This window comes from Manacus vitellinus, unplaced genomic scaffold, assembly GCF_001715985.3.
Source record: "Manacus vitellinus isolate BGI_N305 unplaced genomic scaffold, ASM171598v3 scaffold_21_pilon, whole genome shotgun sequence".
Classification (NCBI taxonomy): domain Eukaryota; kingdom Metazoa; phylum Chordata; class Aves; order Passeriformes; family Pipridae; genus Manacus; species Manacus vitellinus.
In genome coordinates this window covers 12,208,400-12,225,280 of record NW_021939546.1, presented here as the reverse complement: position 1 = coordinate 12,225,280, position 16,881 = coordinate 12,208,400, and the positions used below count along the sequence as shown (strand labels likewise).

Here is a 16,881-nt window from a genome sequence, read left to right as displayed (position 1 = left end):
TAGACTGCCTTAACGAGGCAGTAAAACACTTCAATAGCACTCCTTGCTTGTTATTAAAATGTCCCCTGGGCTTTCCCCTCCCTGCGGCTCAGCTCCGAAAGGGCCTGTCCCCGGAGTGCTGCAGCCAGCTAAGTGATTTCTGTTAGTTCCTGTGGGGAGGAGGCATGAAAATAACCTTTTCCCAGGGGAAAAATAGTGGGGTCTCCACGGACGGAAGGTGGATGGCCAAAACAACCCTCGTTGGTCTTGGGGTTCTTGGCCCCTCTGCCAAACACCGTGGGCTTTGGTCTGGCAGCCCTGTGGCCCCACACAACCCCGTGGGCTCACTGGTGTGGGGAATGGGTGCAAGCACAGCCTGTGGGGCTGGATCCCAGCACTTCTACCCTCCTCTTACCAGGAGATGGATGCTCCCTGTTGACCTTTGTGCTGTTCCCTGCCCAGGTCCCCTGCACCCCACAGTTCTCTGTAACCCTTGCCAGGGAGCAGCACTGCGAGCAGAGCTCTGGGCTTGTGCTGCCTGACCCATTGCAGACAGTGTGGGGCAGGAAAGGCCAACAAATGGGTTGGGAAGGGCTAGTATTGCCCTAAGCCCTGCTCTCAGCCTGCCCTGTTTTGGCAGTGGGGATGGTCTCCTGGCCAAGGCTGAAGTGTTGGTGCTGGTTGTGGAGAAGTGTTGATCCCCAGATCCCTAGGGAGATTCTCATGATGCCAAAGGCACCTCCAGGACAACATTCAGTCCCAGTTCTTTGGGACATGGCACCCAGCTGTCCCCATCACCCAGCTCTCCTCCTGCCAGCACCCCTCGCCCAGCCCGCTCCCCATTCTGTGCCTGGGACTCCCTAGTGCTGGGATAAGTCAGCCCAGTGTAAGATTCCTGTGTCCTGAGTTTCCAGATGGTGTCCAGCTTTTCCTTCCCACAGTCCCAGGATCACAGGTCTCCAGAGGTGGGAACTTCCTTGAAATTCTGTGCAAAGAGGAGAAGGGAGAGACATCCCCCCAGTGCCTGTCTTCTGCTGAACCTCACAGGGGATACTCTGACTGCCCAGGGCAGCTCAGGCACCGGGTGGGGGTCTCCTGATAAGCTCCTGCCTCCTCCCCACCTGTGGAAACCCCCTACTGAGATTCTTGGTATCCACAGCTGAGTGACTGTGAGGCTGGCAAACAAGGGTAGAAAGTCAGAGGTTGAGCCTTAGGGAAGTGCCTTCCCAAGCTGTTTGTTCCCCGCCGGGGGCTGGCAGGAGGCCAGGCCTTTGCTTTGGAGACTAATCCTCTGGCTTCAGAGCTTCCCGGCACTCCTTGGGAGTGAAAAACAGTCGTGACTGCTCAGGGCCTCATGGGTGTGTGGGCATGGGTGGGTGACAAGGACAGGCTCAGGGCCTCATTCCCTGCCTGCACCCTGCTTCCAGCCCAGCCAGGGTACCAGAGGGAATGGTGACACAGCTCTTCCCTTCCTCCTCCCTGGATGCTGGGCACCCACCCTGGCCCATCAGCATCTCCGACTTACACGACCCATCGCTTGGCAAGAGTGCCCCTACACCTCCCACATAGGAATTGGACCTGGGGACGTCCAGGAGTGGCACCAAAAGTTGCGTGGGCCCAAGAGATGTGTGTGCTCCTGCTACCAGCTCTGCACTCCGTGGGGACCAGAAGAAAAATATGAATTGCTCGTCTGAGAAATTAATCTTCTTTCCCTGTCTTAGCTCAGCCTGACCTAGAAGAAACCCCCTGGGTTGTTTTTTTTCCCCCATGGGGTGTTTAAAGGGAAAATTACAGCAAATGTGTTGCAAAGAGGCTGTGGGAGACAGGGGCCAAACCTGCAGGAGGGAAAAGTGGTGTGGGCAAGGTTGGAATGGTTTTAGGCAGGATTTGCCAGGCTGCCCTCTCCTGCAAGACCCTCTGGTCTGGGGTGGGTGGCCAGACAAAATTTAATCTACCCAACACTAGGCAGTAAAAGAGAAACAGTAAAATGTTAAGAGATGTGTTGGGTTCCTCCTGGCATCGTGCAGAGTTGGGGGGACTTCTGGCTGGAGAGAAAAAAGCTCGGCTGCTGGAGAGAGAAAAGGCAATGGAAACAGAGCAGCTGCAGCACTCACTGTCCCCCCTTGATGGCTGTGGTCCTGGGGTGGTGACAGGGGCTGGGGCTGGGTGGAGGGACAGCACTGACTGCCAGGACAGGGACAGGAAGTGAAATATGCCTCTCTCAAGACTTGCTCCTGCCCCACTAAACCTTCTGCTGCCCCATTTCACATCCCTTTCCTCTGCCCCCTTCTTCCCCAGGGATGAAGCCTGGATGGCCCAAATGCCACCCTTGGCTTTGTGGGCACAGGCTGAGTAAGGGAAACCAGCCACCTCAGCACCAAAATGACCCCGATTAAATGCTGAAGCTCATGTCTTTGGGGTTACATACAAGTGTGGAGCTTCATCAGCCTTTAAAGCTCATCAGCTGCCTTGCAAAGGGCTCTTCTCCTGAGCTGAAGGGCCAGAAGCCCCTTCCTTGCTCCCTCCCTGCCTCAGTTTCCCATATGTAAAGACGGGGGGCATTAGAAAGGAAAGAAACCCCCAGCCCTCCCAGCTCCTCTTGCTCTTGAGGACTTTCTTGTGTCTGTGCCATGGAGTTGGTTCCAGCTCCACAAGTTTTGGAGGAGAGAAGGGAGGCCAAGCAGTTGCTCTGGTGCTCATGCATGTGTCTCTGTACGTCTGTCTCCCTCCTCATCAGAGTGCTTAGACTGGGAGGGGATTGCAGCACTTGTGGCCATCCAATGCCTTCTGCAAAGGGGTCTTGATCCAGGGCCAGCCCCAGCTGGAATCTCTGAGCTGGGAGAGAGCTGATGCTGGGAACTGAAGGGGTTCAAGGCATTTTTTGGGCAGCAGCCCCCGTTTTGGAGGCTCAGCCCCGGGTCTCGGGGCAGGAGGGTGCAGGCGGCGTGAGCAGCGAGGATTATGGCTGCTATAAAAAGCACCAGCATCTCTCGCCCCTGCTCCCTAAGGCGCTTAGGGGAGGAAAGAGGGAATTAAAGAGCAACCTCCTGCACTGAGGAGGTGCAGGGACTGGAGCAGACGGACAGCCTGGCACATTCATCAGACCCCCTCCTCCCTCAGCATCCCCCAAAACCTCCCCTGGACAAAGCAGCCCCCAGCACGTTTTCCCATGGACCTTCTCCCTGGGCCCTTGCTGTTGGATGACCAGACTTTCATACCCTCTTGGAGATTGTGGGGGACAAGAAGATGGCTGAGGGGGACAGCCCAGCCTGGAGAGGGGGTCCTGCTGGGCAAGAAGAGCAGATCAGGGTGCTGTACCATTTGCACTGGCCCCCAGTGAAAAACATGGAGCTCTCCCTTCCCCGTCCTCACAGTTTCACTCATCTGCCTGGTCCTGTCCTGCCACCCTGCTTCAGAGGTCCTCTGAGGGTACTAGAGATGCCCTCCAAAATGCAGCCAGCTGCATGGGTGGATGGCTGGAGAGAAAAACACTGAATTCTTGGAGGGACAGGGGTTGCTTTCAGCCAAAAGCCACACTCTGCCTCCAGTGTCCAGAGGCGAAATGGCTCCACAGCGCTGGGACTCTCTGACAGGCTCACAGTCATCCTCAGAGCTCAGCACTAGTGCTGTGTCTGGTGACATGTCTGGGGACCAGGCAGGGGAAAGGCAGGTGCCAGATGATCGTGATGATGGCAAAGATGCAGGGAGGGGGGATGTGAAGGAAGGTGGTGTGGAAACTGCTGTCAGTTTTCCCCTGGCATGTGCAGGTTCCAGTGGGGTCAGTTACAAAAGCAGCTACAGCCATGGGATCATGTGGAGCTCTGGTGCCAGCCTGGTTCCTGGCATTGACCAGGTGTGACCCCTTGGCTCAGGGAGATGGTTGGTGGTTCCCCTTGCCATGCATGCTGCTGTAACATTACCCAGGACTCGGTTGGTCTGGGAAATGGACACAATATCAGGATCCCTCCTCGCATCCCTGCAAAAGAGGGGCTTCAAAAGACAGGTGCTGGCTCCAAGAGGCTGAGGGGAGTGGGATGAGGGTACTTCCTCATCAGCCCCTTCCCAGAATTGAGCAGTCTGGTGGACCCCGGTGCAGGTGGCCACAGGAGGGAGCTTGGCTCCTTCCTTCTGCTCCTGCTCAGAGAACGGTGGCCTTGGGTGGGTGTCAGCCAGGCTGGCCCTGGGTGCGGGTTGCTGGTTGGTGCAGGAGCATCTCCTCAGGGTCAAACCGTGTCACATGGGACCCGAGGTGTCACAGGAAGGGAGCAAGAGCCTGGCTGGAGTGAAGGTGGCTGCCTCCATCCTCAGGGAAGCCTCCACCTTATTTCCAGCAGTTGATGTGTCCACAGTGCAGATAAGTCACTGGGGCTGTTTCCTGCAGCCAGGAGGGGGGACCTGTTGTGCCCGGTGAGTGGCATGTCCCCTTGGCAGGGACCAGTGCCTCCGAGAGCAGTGCCAGTGTGAGACACATGGTCTCGCTGTCCCTCCCGAGCAGTGCCAGAGGCACCCGGATAACCCTGATCTCCAGCCCCCAGATGCTGAAAGGGCAGGGGAACAAGAAAACCAGCCCCTCCCCATACAACCTCCTGTCCCCCAGAAATCTGGACCTTCCCAGTTTCCCCTGCCCACAGCCAGCTTTGGTGCTGAAGCTCCACTCCCAAGGGCCGACAGTTATGGGATCACCCCGCCAGCATCCTCACGTGCTGCTGGGGCATCTCTGCCTGGCTCCCCTTCACAGCCCCATAGGAGATGGCTGGCGGGTGCCAGAGCAGCCACACTATAAACCCAGGGCCAAAATAATGGAGGAAAATGGTGGTGGCAGCAACACTGTGTCTGATTGGAAATGGTTAATTACTGGGGGGAGGTTTGTGGTAATATCCTGCAAAGCCGACAAAGCCCCAGCGTGGGACTGCTGGTAATGGCTCTCATTAAAGCCATTGGAGCAGGAGGTTGAAACCGCATCCATTTTCCTCAACCACTTTCAGAAGGGGAAAATAGCTGTTCTAGCCCCTGCTATTCATGGTGTGCCTGGAAAGGCAGGGCTTGCCTCTCTGAGTACAGAGGCAGAAGTCTGGACTATTGCTTTTTCTCAGGGTCAGGTCTGCGGGCCATCAGTATAACCTTTTTTTTAAGTTCAGGAAAGATGTGGAGAGCAAAGGGATCTTCATCAGGAAGAGGCACTAGGACCAAGGAATGATGCACCTGCTGTGCAAATAGGCTGTGAGCTGGAGCTGCAAAACTAAGGAGAGGAGTGATGACCCAGGCAGGTCACCAAACTACAGGTCTGGATTTGGCCCCTACTGACCTTTCTGTGTCTTTCTGCAGTCCCCAGCTCCCTGCTGTGTCCTGGACCTGTCCCCAGAAACACAGATACCCCCATTTCTCTGTCGCCTCCTTGTCTCCTTTGCCCTTTTCACCACCCCATTCCCATGCCGCTGGACAGCCACATGCCAAAGGACCGCCCGGCTTCTCTCCAGCTCATTTCTCTTGCAAGCTTTGCTTGGTGGGTGTATTTTGCATTTGCTTTTTCTTTTTTGCTATTCACAGGGAACAAAGAAGGGGTCACAAACCCACGGGCAGATGTCAGGACAGGGCTGACAAGCCTGGGAGAAGGGGCAATGCCACCCACCCCAGCAAGGTCCTTAGAGGCAAAGCCAGCGGGAGAAGGGCTTTGCTCCGCAGTGCCGGCTCTGCTCATCCCTTCCTCTCAGTGCCCGGTCCTGCAAGGTGGCTGCTGCAGTGTTCCACTGCTCCATCCCTCCGCTCCATCCCTCTGCTCCATTCCTGCTCTCCATCCTGCTGCTCCATCCCGCTGCTCCATCCCGCCTGGCCCGGACGTCGCGCCGGTCACGTCTGCTGTGGCAGGTGGCAAGTCTCGCCGATGGCAATGACCACGTCCTGGGGCTGCCGGTCCCGGTGCCGCGGCGCCTCGGGCATCTCGCTCATCTCGTTGACGCTGTTGCTGATGCAGTTGATGTCGCTCTTGTTGCTGTTGTCGTCCGGGTTGGGGCCAAAGATCCAGTCTGGAGGAGGGAAAAGCACAAAACAAGCCCCTGATTACCTCTGGCTGTTCCCACATCCCAAGCTGGCTGGAAAATTGCTGCCTCCTGCTACATCCTACCTCTCACCCTGGGTTCTCGCCCTCCCAGGAGGGTCCCTTGCCCACCACGGCCCTTTCAGCCCCTTCTGCTCCTGTGGAGTTGCAGTCTCTGCTCTTCCAAGCTCTGGGCAGGTTTTCAGGCTGCTGGTTTCTGGAAACCCTCCCAGCTTAGGCAAATGAAATCACTCTGCTAATCCCAAAAATGGGAATGACATGCCTGTGAAGTGAAGTGTGCATCTGGGCTCTCCAGCAATGTATTTCCTACAGTGCGTTTTTGCTATCAGAAACAGAGGGGACAATTAAATAACTATGTGACATCCAAATTGGGCCGGAGGCATGGCTAGGGACATGGCTTTTCTGCCTTGAGAGTGTATCACAGCCACACCAGGGCTTCAAACCCTCCATGGCAGCTTTGGGGCTGTGCTTCTTGCTGGTCACCAGAGCACCAGGGCGTGGCTCTGAGCTGATCCAGCCACTCTCACAACCCTGAGGGTGACTGTCCAAAACACAGTGTCACTGCTGGATGGTGGCATAACCAAGACACCTCCTGCAGCACAAGGGGCTGCAGCTCAGTGGAGGCAGGTGGTGCTCCTTCCCAAACAGCTATTTTTTAAAAAACTTGGCTGTTTGGGCAGTGAAAGGCCATGCCCAGCCACGATGGGAAGGCAGCAACAACGAGGAAACCAAAGCTGGGGAAATCCAGGCGAGGCGAGAAGAACCCTAGAACCTGGTGGTGGTGGGCAGTGGAGCATCAACATCCCCCTGGTTTAGTCCTGCTCCCAAAATAAAGCAGAGATAGCTGCCAGGAGGCAGTCAAAAGGGCCAGCCTGGTTTAGCTTTTTCTGAGGGACTCCACTTATTTGCCAATGGATTGCTCTCAAGAAATAGCATTTCTCTCCTTTGTGGCATGGGGTATTTTCTGTCCCCACAGGGCATTTCAACTGCAGCTTTTTGGTGGAGGATGTGGGCTGCCTGGTGGAGCAGGGACAGAGAAATACATTCCCAGTGAGACGTTGCCTTTCTCATGGGCTGCAGAAAAAAGTTTTGCAGCAAAATTGAGGCTGAATGATGGCAAATGCCATCAAGTGTGAAGGGAATGAAAGATCTAATTTCTCAGCTCACCAGTGGTGTTCAGACATTTCTGCAGGTGTGAGAAGAGAGACGAGAATGACCTGTGGTTCTTTCTGCACTTGGTGTGTGCACTGTAGGTCAAATTTGCTGGCTCCAAGGAGGATAATGCTCCCACCACACTGGGCACATGCAACATGTCCAGAGAGTGACTATTTTTTCTTGGTTTTCCTTTTTTTCTTTACTTCCATAACTGCGCTAGCAGGGTCTGCTGGTTGAGTGACAGGAATGACAGGAGAAGAACCACCACAGTTCCCTCAGCTACCACAGTGCTGGCAAGAGTAATTGGGAATCTCAGCAAAGATGTGGTCCAAAGGTTTTTGGGGAGTCCTGGGTCTGCCCCAAGTCCCAACCAGGGCATTTAGCTTTCACTTGCATGATCCACAGCCCCAGCCAGAGCCTGGGCTCCCCGTTACAACACTTCCCCAAGGAAATCACCCAAGCCCAAAAGGCTCATTTAGGTATTTTTTCCTTTGTAGCTTCGATTTTGCTTGGCTTTACTGGATTTAGACTAAAGCCAAACACTCCACCATCTTCTTCCTGGTCTGGCCCTGCAGCCTGGGCTGGGTTCAGACCAGACAGAGCCCCAGCCTCTTGCCCCCAAGACCTTCCAGGCTCCTCCAGCCCCCGCACAGACGCTTGCTGTGAGGAGAATCCAAAGGAAGTAACAAGATTGCCTCCTACAGATACTATTAAAGGTCTCGGCTTGCTTTCCTTGATGTCAGCTGTAAAACTGCAGTGGGAGAAGGGGCTGGTCCAGCAAGGAAGAAGGGGAATAACCTGTAGGAAAAGGGGCTATGGGTCCCCAAATATCCTGGGAGCCACTGGATGAGGATTGCTGTGAGCAATAGGAAGCAAAGAGCTCAGCATTGGATGCCTGTGAGTGAGGGGGAGTGGCACTTGGTGGCCAAATGACGAAACCTTGGGGACATTTGCAGGCAGCAGAAGAAGCTGGAGCTCGATGCAGAACTGTGATAAAGGCAGAAATGCAGGGGATGGGTGTTTTGGAAGAGCACCAAGGGGACCAGCAAAAGCCATTTCTATGGGAAAAGGGTCACAATGCACCGTCACCAAAGGGAATGTGGCTGACCAGGGTGCCTGGGGAAGGTGGCTTGTGTGAGGCTGCCACAGTCTAATTCCTGGGTAAGAGCAGGCTGGATTGTACGCGCTAATCCGAACCACTGCTTCCCTGGGAATTATTTCTGGAGCCTGCTGGATCTAATTACCCAGTAATCTGCAGGAAGATGTAATTAGGCTGTCATTAGAGGGTATTTACTGCGATGCCTTTATGATTTGACTGTGTAAGTAAGGAGTGAAGTAATTACACAATTACACGTTATTTGTGGCCATTTATGGCCTGTAACTTCAGCGTGTTGCCATGTGTGGAAGAGGGGAGCGAGGCCCCGTGGAGCTGGCAGAGAATCTCCTGCCAGCAGGACCCTGGACAAACAACCATAAAAATGTCAGCACCCTCATCTCCCCTGCCAGCCACTGCTGGATTTGTCCCAGCCACGCACGCTCCTCCCCAGTTTCACCCTGTGGCTCCTCTCAGTTTGTGGGTGAGAAACCAAGGTCTCACAGGTTCCCCTGTGGGATGTCTGGGGAGGAGTGACGGAGAAGAGAGAGGAGACCTGCACATCTCTGGCATCAATGGGATTAAACCTTGCTCTGACGCAGAAGGGCCTTTGCAGGGGATGGGATGTCACGTCATGCACAAGCACATGATGTAAACCTCGGGCTGGGAGCCAAGGCATGGTGGTGACAGCTGAAGGTAGCTGTAGCCCTTAGCATCATGTCAGGTATTTCTCTCTCTATCTCTTGCATGTGGCGGGGGGGCTGAATAAGCAACAAAAAATAGACACAATTGCCACTGAGAGGAAAACAAAATCCTCTTTTGGATCAAAGTCCACATATGTGTTCACGCAATCTCCAGCAAGAAGGCAAGCAAAATCAGGCTAAGCCAGGACACCCAATGGTTCTGGGACACCCAAGGGTAGAGCTGGAGTGAGCAGGGACCACACAGTGCCCACTCCTGGGGCAGAGGCACCTCTGGACCCAGGACAGTTGCTCTCTGGAGATAAGAAAAAGCATTTAAGCATTTCCTGCCCCTACCCAGCCACTGGAAGGAGCTCATAATACGTGCTGCAAAATCCAGGGCGTGCATGTGGGCATGTCTGTGAATGTCTTGGATAAAAGAAAGGGACAAAGTGACTTTCTCAGCCAGGCTGGGGGAGCAGCATCTGACCGAGAGACGCCTCTCCTTGCTCCTCAGGAGCTGCCAAGGCTCAGTGTGCCTGCTGAGGTCTGCAGGGCGAATGGAGAGGTGGGAAGTGCTGAGGTGGGGTGAGATCGATACTGAGCGATTGATCCAAAGCAGCTGGAGAGACAAGATAGAGCAGATTGGGCAAATCAGGAGTTGTGGTATAGCAACTCTATTATTATTATCCCTAAGTAGCAGAGTAATGTGGCACAAAGCTCCCCTACACTTCCCTGGCTCTGTCAGAGCCTTTGACAGCACCCCTGGAAGCAGTCCCTTGAGATGTGCCGTATTTTGGGGGGCAGAAAAACACTGGGGTTGCCCAGATGTCACAGTGTGCCCTCCTTGTACCAGCAGCATGAAGGATGGTCCTCACTTGGAAAACCCTTACAATGCAAGCAGCAGGGAGCAGCTTCCTGCTGTTTGTGTGCAGAGGAGCACAGGGATGCTGTACCCCCAGTCTCATCCCAGTAGGGGTGTCCAGGTCCCCTGCATTCATTGGTGACAGGGTGGGATGTCCACGAGGCACTTCAGCCACTGAAAAAGAGACATCCCCAGCAGAAGAGCAGAGGCAGGTGGGAGAAAGGGCTAAAATTTAAATGGTGAGGGAGACATTCACAGTCCCTGCAGAGATGGAAACAAGGAAAGGAAGGGGTAGCATGTTCAATGAACAATCAAATTCGTGCTCTAATTTTGCTTTAAATGGAGCTGGGTGTGAAAGCAGCTGCTAAAAAAGCCCTTTTCCCAGCAGCAGGAGCAGAAGCTCCTTTTTGTTTGACACAAGTCCTGACCCAGCAATCACACTGTGCTCTGCAGCAAGGCTGGACCAGCTCTGGCCAAAGTGTTCCCGATGGACAGGAGTTCAAGGGTATCCCTCATGAGTTTGACAGGATGCAGCATTCACAGCTGGACATCGTACCCATAAACAGCAGCTCAGGAACCCCTGATATACCCTCATGCACCAGAAGGGAAACTGAGGTGGGGTGTTAGTGTCAGAGGTGGGTTAGCACTGAGATATGATGTGGTATCTTCTTTTCCCACAACTTTGGGAAGCAAAGGAATCATCCTCAAAATAGAGCCTGAAAAGAAGACATGTAAGTCCTCTCTGATGGGTCTAAGATGCTGTCTGCAATCCCTGCCGTAGGCTGAATTATCCTAAGAGCCCTGCAGTTCTGTGTGGAGCAATTAAAAGTGGATCCCAAGTCCCTGCAGGATCACCCAGCAGCTATTTTCAGCAATGTTACATTCATGCACAGTTTCTTTGTTCAAGGAGACCGTTTCCTAAAGAAGCCTGAAATGTGGCAGTTAGAGATAAGGATGAAAAATAAAAATACAGCCGGTGGGTCAAAAGGGCAAAGAAAAGAAAGACCCCGCTCCGAGAATGGCGCAGGGTTTTGAGCAGTCTCACAGCATTGACCAGCACAGTCCCACCGGTGTCGGTGAACCCGCCCTGCTTTGCCCCAGCTGGACATCTGCCTTGGGCCCATTCCCAAAGGAAAAGTTTCCTCCAAGGTCTCCTCTGGAGATCAGCAACTCAGAGGAGACCTCGGCTGTCGCCTCGGGTGACACCAGCGAAGGTCTCCCTGTGAAGCATCGCTCCCACGCAGACCATCAGACCCTTCCCGTGTGGTTCCCATGCAGGAGCGAGATGCTTTCCCCTTTCCTGGGGACCACAAGCGTGCAGTCTCCATAGCAACAGCTTTGTTTCTAGTCAAACTTTTTATTTTTTACCCCTTTTTCCTCCTATTTTATGTTTAAATAAGGGTGCTATTCAGTGAACTGCTGGGGACGGAGGAGGGAGGGCGGGCTGATTCCCAAGGATTGCAGTAATTAGGCGCTTCGTACGTTGGTGACAGGCTTGTCATTTGCCAAGCCGGCTCTTCGCCGCAGCGCCGGCTCTGGCAGCTCTCCAGCGCTTCTGAGTTAAGCAGCTTTCCAAATGCTTCGACCCAATTTGCCTTTAACTGGTGGTTGGGTCTGAGCTGCACTCACGCAGGAGCCCTTCTACCTCATCAGGGGGATCACATCCATCCCCAAGCAGAGACATCTGATGAGTTTTGGGAGAGTGTCAAACATGAGACTTCGTCAGCTCAGAGGAGGTGGAGAGGGATCAGAGAGAAATTAAAGTATTTTGGGCTATCCTTGGTCAGGTCTCTCCAGGAAGAGCTGAAGAGGGTCTCTTTCAGAGCCCTCTTATCCATATCCAGGTGCTCTGCCTTCCTCCTCTCTGACAATGCATCTTTCCCCCTCCTCTGATGCAGTCTCCCATTTTCCACTCCTCCCCACCCTCCTGGACATCGCAGCACTGTTCATCTCCCCCCGGGGATGCCTGGGCAAGCTCTAATTGATTTTTTAAGAAGCATCTGCAAGAGATGTGTCAGTGTCTCTAATACTTGTTCGGATTTCACAGGGGAAGAGCTTGGCAGCATCCTGAGAACCCCTTTGCCATCCCAAACCAGGCCCAGTGCCTGCTTCTCACAGTCCCTGTGAGTGCACTGGGCTGGGTGATGCTTTGACTTCCCAAGCCATGTCTGACAAGCTGTTATTGAGGAGTCAAAATCATCCTTGATGCTTCCAAGTGACTCTTTAAAGTAGCGATTAACTATTCACACTTTAATCTCCCTGAAACAGGCTCCAGCCCTTTGGCATCTTATTTCCATCTCTCTCTGTATCCTTCTAAATATGGTTAGTGCAGAAACACTGATAGCAGAGGTTGGAGCTGCTGCCGAGTATATAAATCCAGGCATTGTGTTAAAGGCAGTTAATAGGCCAGCTTCTTATTTACTATCCCTTGGTCCCTCTGTCCTGTCCCTAAAGTAATTTTATGCAAACTCATTCAAATGAAACCTTCTCTTTAAAGGCTGTTCCTTGGCAGTGTTAACAAACACAGGCTCGTCCGCTCTCCTCCGAGGACTGGCTCATTTTAAGCGTATCAGCTGTGGGAAGACAGGCCCGGAGTGCTAACTAGGATGAGCTGGAGGCAGCCTTCGGCACTGAGGGGTGCTGCTGGAGTTCTGGAAACGCCTTTTCCTCTCTGCCTGGATGGGGAAGAAGCTCACCTCTGGATTTCTGACCCTAACTTGGAGAGGTGTTACCTCCACCCTGGGCAGGGAGAGAATGCTCTGCCCTCAGTGAGGGCGCTGAACTGGGAAAGGGTTTCTTCTGAGGTGGCGGGGAGCGGGCAGACCCCGGGGCTGTCCCTGTGCCTGCCCAGCCCTGCGATGGCCGTGGTGCTGTGAAAGGCTGTGGAAGTCCCTTTGCAAAAGGCTTTGTGAGGAAGGGGCACCCCGCTGACCTCATCCCACACAGAGGCTGAAGCTAAAGGTCACCAGGGAGCATTGCTGCTGAGTTGGAAATAGCACAGTCAGGGGCACGGGTGTCCCAGACCGTGGCTGCAGCCTCCCTCAGTGCCCATAGGGGCATGGCATTTGTACCAATTTTGGCCCTACTTTGCAGTATCCAACCAAGGGGCGGGTTTGAGCACTCACATCTGTGCTCTCCTGCATCAAGGACCCCAGCAGTTGGGGCAGGGGTGCCTGCCCTGCGGGGGCACTGCGGCTGGACCAGCCCCCACTTCGGGGCAGTTTCTGACCTGGCCTGACCTGGTCCTTTGAGCACCTTGGGGCAGCAGCATGTGTATTTTTAGGTGCTGTCCCCACTGCCTATCTTTGTTGGGAAGGCAACTCTAAATCAGATGAGTGGCAGAGCTGGGTGATGTTACAGCCCCAGAAAGCTGCTGATTAAGTGTTAAATTTAACACTTAAGACAATTTATCCGTTCCCTTCCATCTGGGGCGAAGAAAGACTCCTCAGCAGCTGCTCCCTGCCGTTTTCCTGTCTGAGCTTCATGTGAGATCCCAAGTACTGTACCCTGCCAGGAGGTTTGACCTTTCTTGTCCCAAATACCCCCTCCCTAAACCCCTGTGTCCTGGATCTGCCAGCCCCTGCCTGGTCATTACCCTCTCCCCAAGGGACTTGGCTTGCCCTCCCATCAGCAAGCCGTGGGTGCCGCACGCCCCACAGGCACCGATGGAGTTTTGGCTGGTGTGTGTCTCCCACGTCCCAGGAGCAGGGAAATAAAGGGATTCGAGGATGAACATGTGGATTTTGTTCCAGATGAGCGTGAACTCCCACTGCAGAGATGGAGCCTGCAGGGCTTCGTCCATGGCTCAGAGCAAGGGTGTGCAAAGGGATTTCAGCTCTGCTCCCCTGAGGAGGACATTGCTCCCCACAGCTTTTGCAGGGTATGCACTTCTGCGAGCCAGGAGCTTAAACCCCTCTCGGTACCCCTCCTGGCCCCCCATACAAGCTGGAAAGCTGTCACCAGCACCCTGCAGCAAGGCCCTGAGCCCCAAAAGGACATGGTGAGCTGGCTGTTGGGGCCAAAAATACTGAGGATTAAGAAGGGAATCAGACACATTTGCACTCCCCAGCATGACCAGCCTTACAAATTACAGGGCAAAATCACTGAGGGCTTGCCATAAGCAGCGAAGCACCTCTGTCTGTACCTCTGCCTACACCACAGCCTGACCACAGCAGCCAGCAGAGTGTTTGCACTCCTGTCCCCGACAGTGAGGGGACATCAGCAACAGGATGAAACCAAAGAGCCAGGAAGCCAAACCTTACAAAAACGCACACTCTTTGAGCTATCTTTTCATAGATTTGTTGCAGAGGCTGTGAAGGCTATGCTAGGGGCTGTACAAGGGAGCCAGACTGCTGAGCTGTGTTTCCTAGGAGTTTGTGGATTCACTGGTGTCTAATAAGGGGTTAAGCTCATATGGCAGCTTTTCTTTCATAATGCACTAGTGGGTTGTTATCCTGTGTTCAGCTATTTGTTGCCATGAAACTTTTCATGTTGGAGACCTCTAATCCAAGCTTAGTTGAAACTGGCCAAAGGATTTTACAGTCATTTGGCAACACAGACTCACGCACATACACATTTATACACACGCACGCACGCACAGGCTTTGTTTCTTTAGGAAGGGGGCTAAACCCAAGGATTTTCTCTAGGAAGGTGGTCAACGTACACCTCAATTTGGAGAACTCAGAACATTAAATCAACTGTCTTCCAAATGTGAAAGGGTCAAGGATTGGTCTAAACCCCATCCAAATCAAAGTGGAGATGCGAGCCAGCACTTCCAGGCTTTGCACCAGGCTTTTTTTGGCCACATGCACACAACGTGTGAAGCCTGCACTCACCTACAAAGTCGTAAATGAGGTCTTTGATGAGATGCCCGACGATGGCGTACGCCACTGCCACCACCACCAGGGCTGCCATGAGAAGGTAGAGGACAGCCTTGGGCAGAGGAATGGCATCTCGAGGAGGGGGTTTGTACTCCTTGTAGAGCTGGTCATTGTCCGAGTATGAGTATTGGAACAAGTGGTCCAGGCCAGCTGTGAAGTTGCTGGAGTTCATGGACTGGCTATTGGACAGGTAGTTGTCCTGCTCAGGGTCCTGGAGGACACTTACCACCGAGCTGGTGGTGGCTTCCACTTGCTGTACCAAGTTCAGAGTCTTGTTAACACTGGGGAGGATCTGGGAGAGGAAAGTGCTCCAATCTTTGATGGCACTGATGTTGCAAATAATCATAATTGCAACGAGGAAAGAGATCTCCAAGCTCAAGAGACTTAAAAAGGAGAGAAAGAGGCGAGAATTGCTGTACTTACACCAAACCATGTACTGCAAACCGGGCAGAGAAGGTCTTGACGGGGTAGGTTTTTAATTTGAGAATTCTTACATGATCCGGTAGGGATGCATCTGTGGTACCTCAGTCTCACTCCTGGAAATGCCCATAGAGAACCCCTATGGGCATGAAGTTCCTTAGGAAAAAGTAGATGTTGGAATGGTTTTGCCTGATATCATTTTTGTTCCTCAGCCGTCTCTCCCTGATGCTACTCACTGATGAAAACCAGAGAGACAGGATCCTGTGGGTGTTTTCAGTCATCTGGAAAAGAAAGATAAATTGCCTTTCTCCAGCTTTTTTTTTTTTTTTTTTTTTTTTACAGGCGATGGTCCTTGGAGAGACAGAAATCCCCCCTTTGCTGCTCCCCAGGCTCGGTCAGGCGCAAGGTGTGCGATGCCGCGCTGTGACTCTCCCGAAGCGTTCGCAGAACAGAAGCAGAGATTCAAACCCCACAAAGTTCAGCTGCTCCCGGCGTGTGATGGAGCCGGCGGCGCGCAGCTCCCGGCCCTTCCGGCCCGGCTTTCACCAACTTCTTTTGCCGGCATCTCCCGATCGATTCCTTTAAAAACAAAACCCATAATCAGAGACCACGGCCACGCCAGCAATGAGCCCAGCACACGGTCCGCGGAGGGCAGCCCAGCCCAGAAGCTGCCGCTCTCGGGTTTTATTTACCTAAAGACTTTTCCAAGCGAATAGATCCCCTCGCCTGATGCTCCAGCTTGTTTTATTCAGTGCTCGGAGCTCCCCGCACACAGCCCCCGATGCGGTGCCGCTGCCCGCCGTCTGCGGGGAGTGCGGGCACGCCTGCGTGTGTGTGTGTGTGTGTGTGTGTGTGTGTGTGTGTGTGTGTGAGTGCACACTCCTCCCCGTCCTCTTCCCCTCCTGTCCCTTCGCCCTGCAGCCCGGCTCGCTCTCCCCAGCCGCCCCGGCTCCAGCAGGGAGGGGGATTAGCTGTCGAGAGGTTGGCTCCACAACTCCGAAGTGCGCCGTGCAGCAGGCGATGCGCGGCGGGAGCGTAGGCTCAGCCTCCGCCGCTGCTCCCCGGGGAGTTAATCCTTTCGATGGCAAAAAGACGAGCTTTGATCCGTCTGCTGGATCTTCTCGGAGAGGTGGAGGGCAGGGCGGGGAGCAGCCGGAGCTTGCGTGCGGGGGCGCGGGGGTACCCGCAGGTGCAGCCCGCCCGCGCTGAGCACAGCCTTTGTCTGGGAGCTGTGCCGCCGGCAGGGAGAAATCAAATCGCGGGCGCTGCCGGGAGGAGGGAGGACATCATCAATCCCACCGCCAGCATCCCAGAAGAGTGGTGCTCCCCACAGCCCTGCTTCCCCTCCTGCAGCCTCCACCCAGCAAAGTTTTGGCATCAGAGGGATGCCTGGTTTGCAGAAAGGCCGGAGGGTTTGGCGCTGGGCTCCCTCACCCTCTCCCCTCCCAGGTTAGCTGTCTGTGTCAACTGGTAAGAGCCAGCCCGTCCTTGGTCACCTTGATAATGGTCTTAAACTAGTTCAGGTTCCCTACAAACACATCTCCTCATCTGCATTGGCATGGGATTTCAGTGGGGTTCTGGCTTGGTTTGAAGGCACTGGGACTTAATTAAAGAGGAGGAAGAGGACATCTTAGAGAGGGGGAAATTGCCTTTCTATATTCAGAGGTGAAAATAAATCACAGCTCCATTTTTCACTTCTGCCTTTTTTTTTTTTTTTTTTTCCGTGCTGCTTCCCCATGTAAGAAACAGCTGTC

General features: G+C 53.9%; 1 protein-coding gene across 2 annotated transcripts; it reads right to left on the bottom strand.

Annotated features, from left to right (window-relative positions):
* Positions 1-5,490: 5,490 nt before the first annotated feature.
* Positions 5,491-15,710, bottom strand: LOC103758170. Of its 2 annotated transcripts, XM_018072075.2 has the most exons (3): positions 15,596-15,710; positions 14,663-15,408; positions 5,491-6,002 (listed from the first exon to the last, which is right to left on the bottom strand). In XM_018072075.2, the coding sequence occupies exons 2-3, from the start codon at positions 15,138-15,140 to the stop codon at positions 5,827-5,829; spliced, it is 654 nt and encodes a 217-aa protein (XP_017927564.1). In that variant the 5' UTR covers positions 15,141-15,408; positions 15,596-15,710; the 3' UTR covers positions 5,491-5,826. The 2 variants fall into 2 exon arrangements, with proteins under 2 accessions (XP_017927564.1, XP_008922644.2); XM_008924396.3 differs by lacking the exon at positions 15,596-15,710 and having other exon boundaries at positions 14,663-15,454.
* Between the last annotated feature and the right edge of the window lie 1,171 nt (positions 15,711-16,881).

Coding starts and splice junctions, on each gene's coding strand:
- LOC103758170 (XM_018072075.2), bottom strand. CDS start 15,140: ATGGTTTGGTGTAAGTACAGCAATTCTCGCCTCTTTCTCTCCTTTTTA. Junction 6,003..14,662: donor CCTCATTTACGACTTTGTAG/GTGAGTGCAGGC, acceptor TCCCTCCTCCAG/ACTGGATCTTTGGCCCCAAC.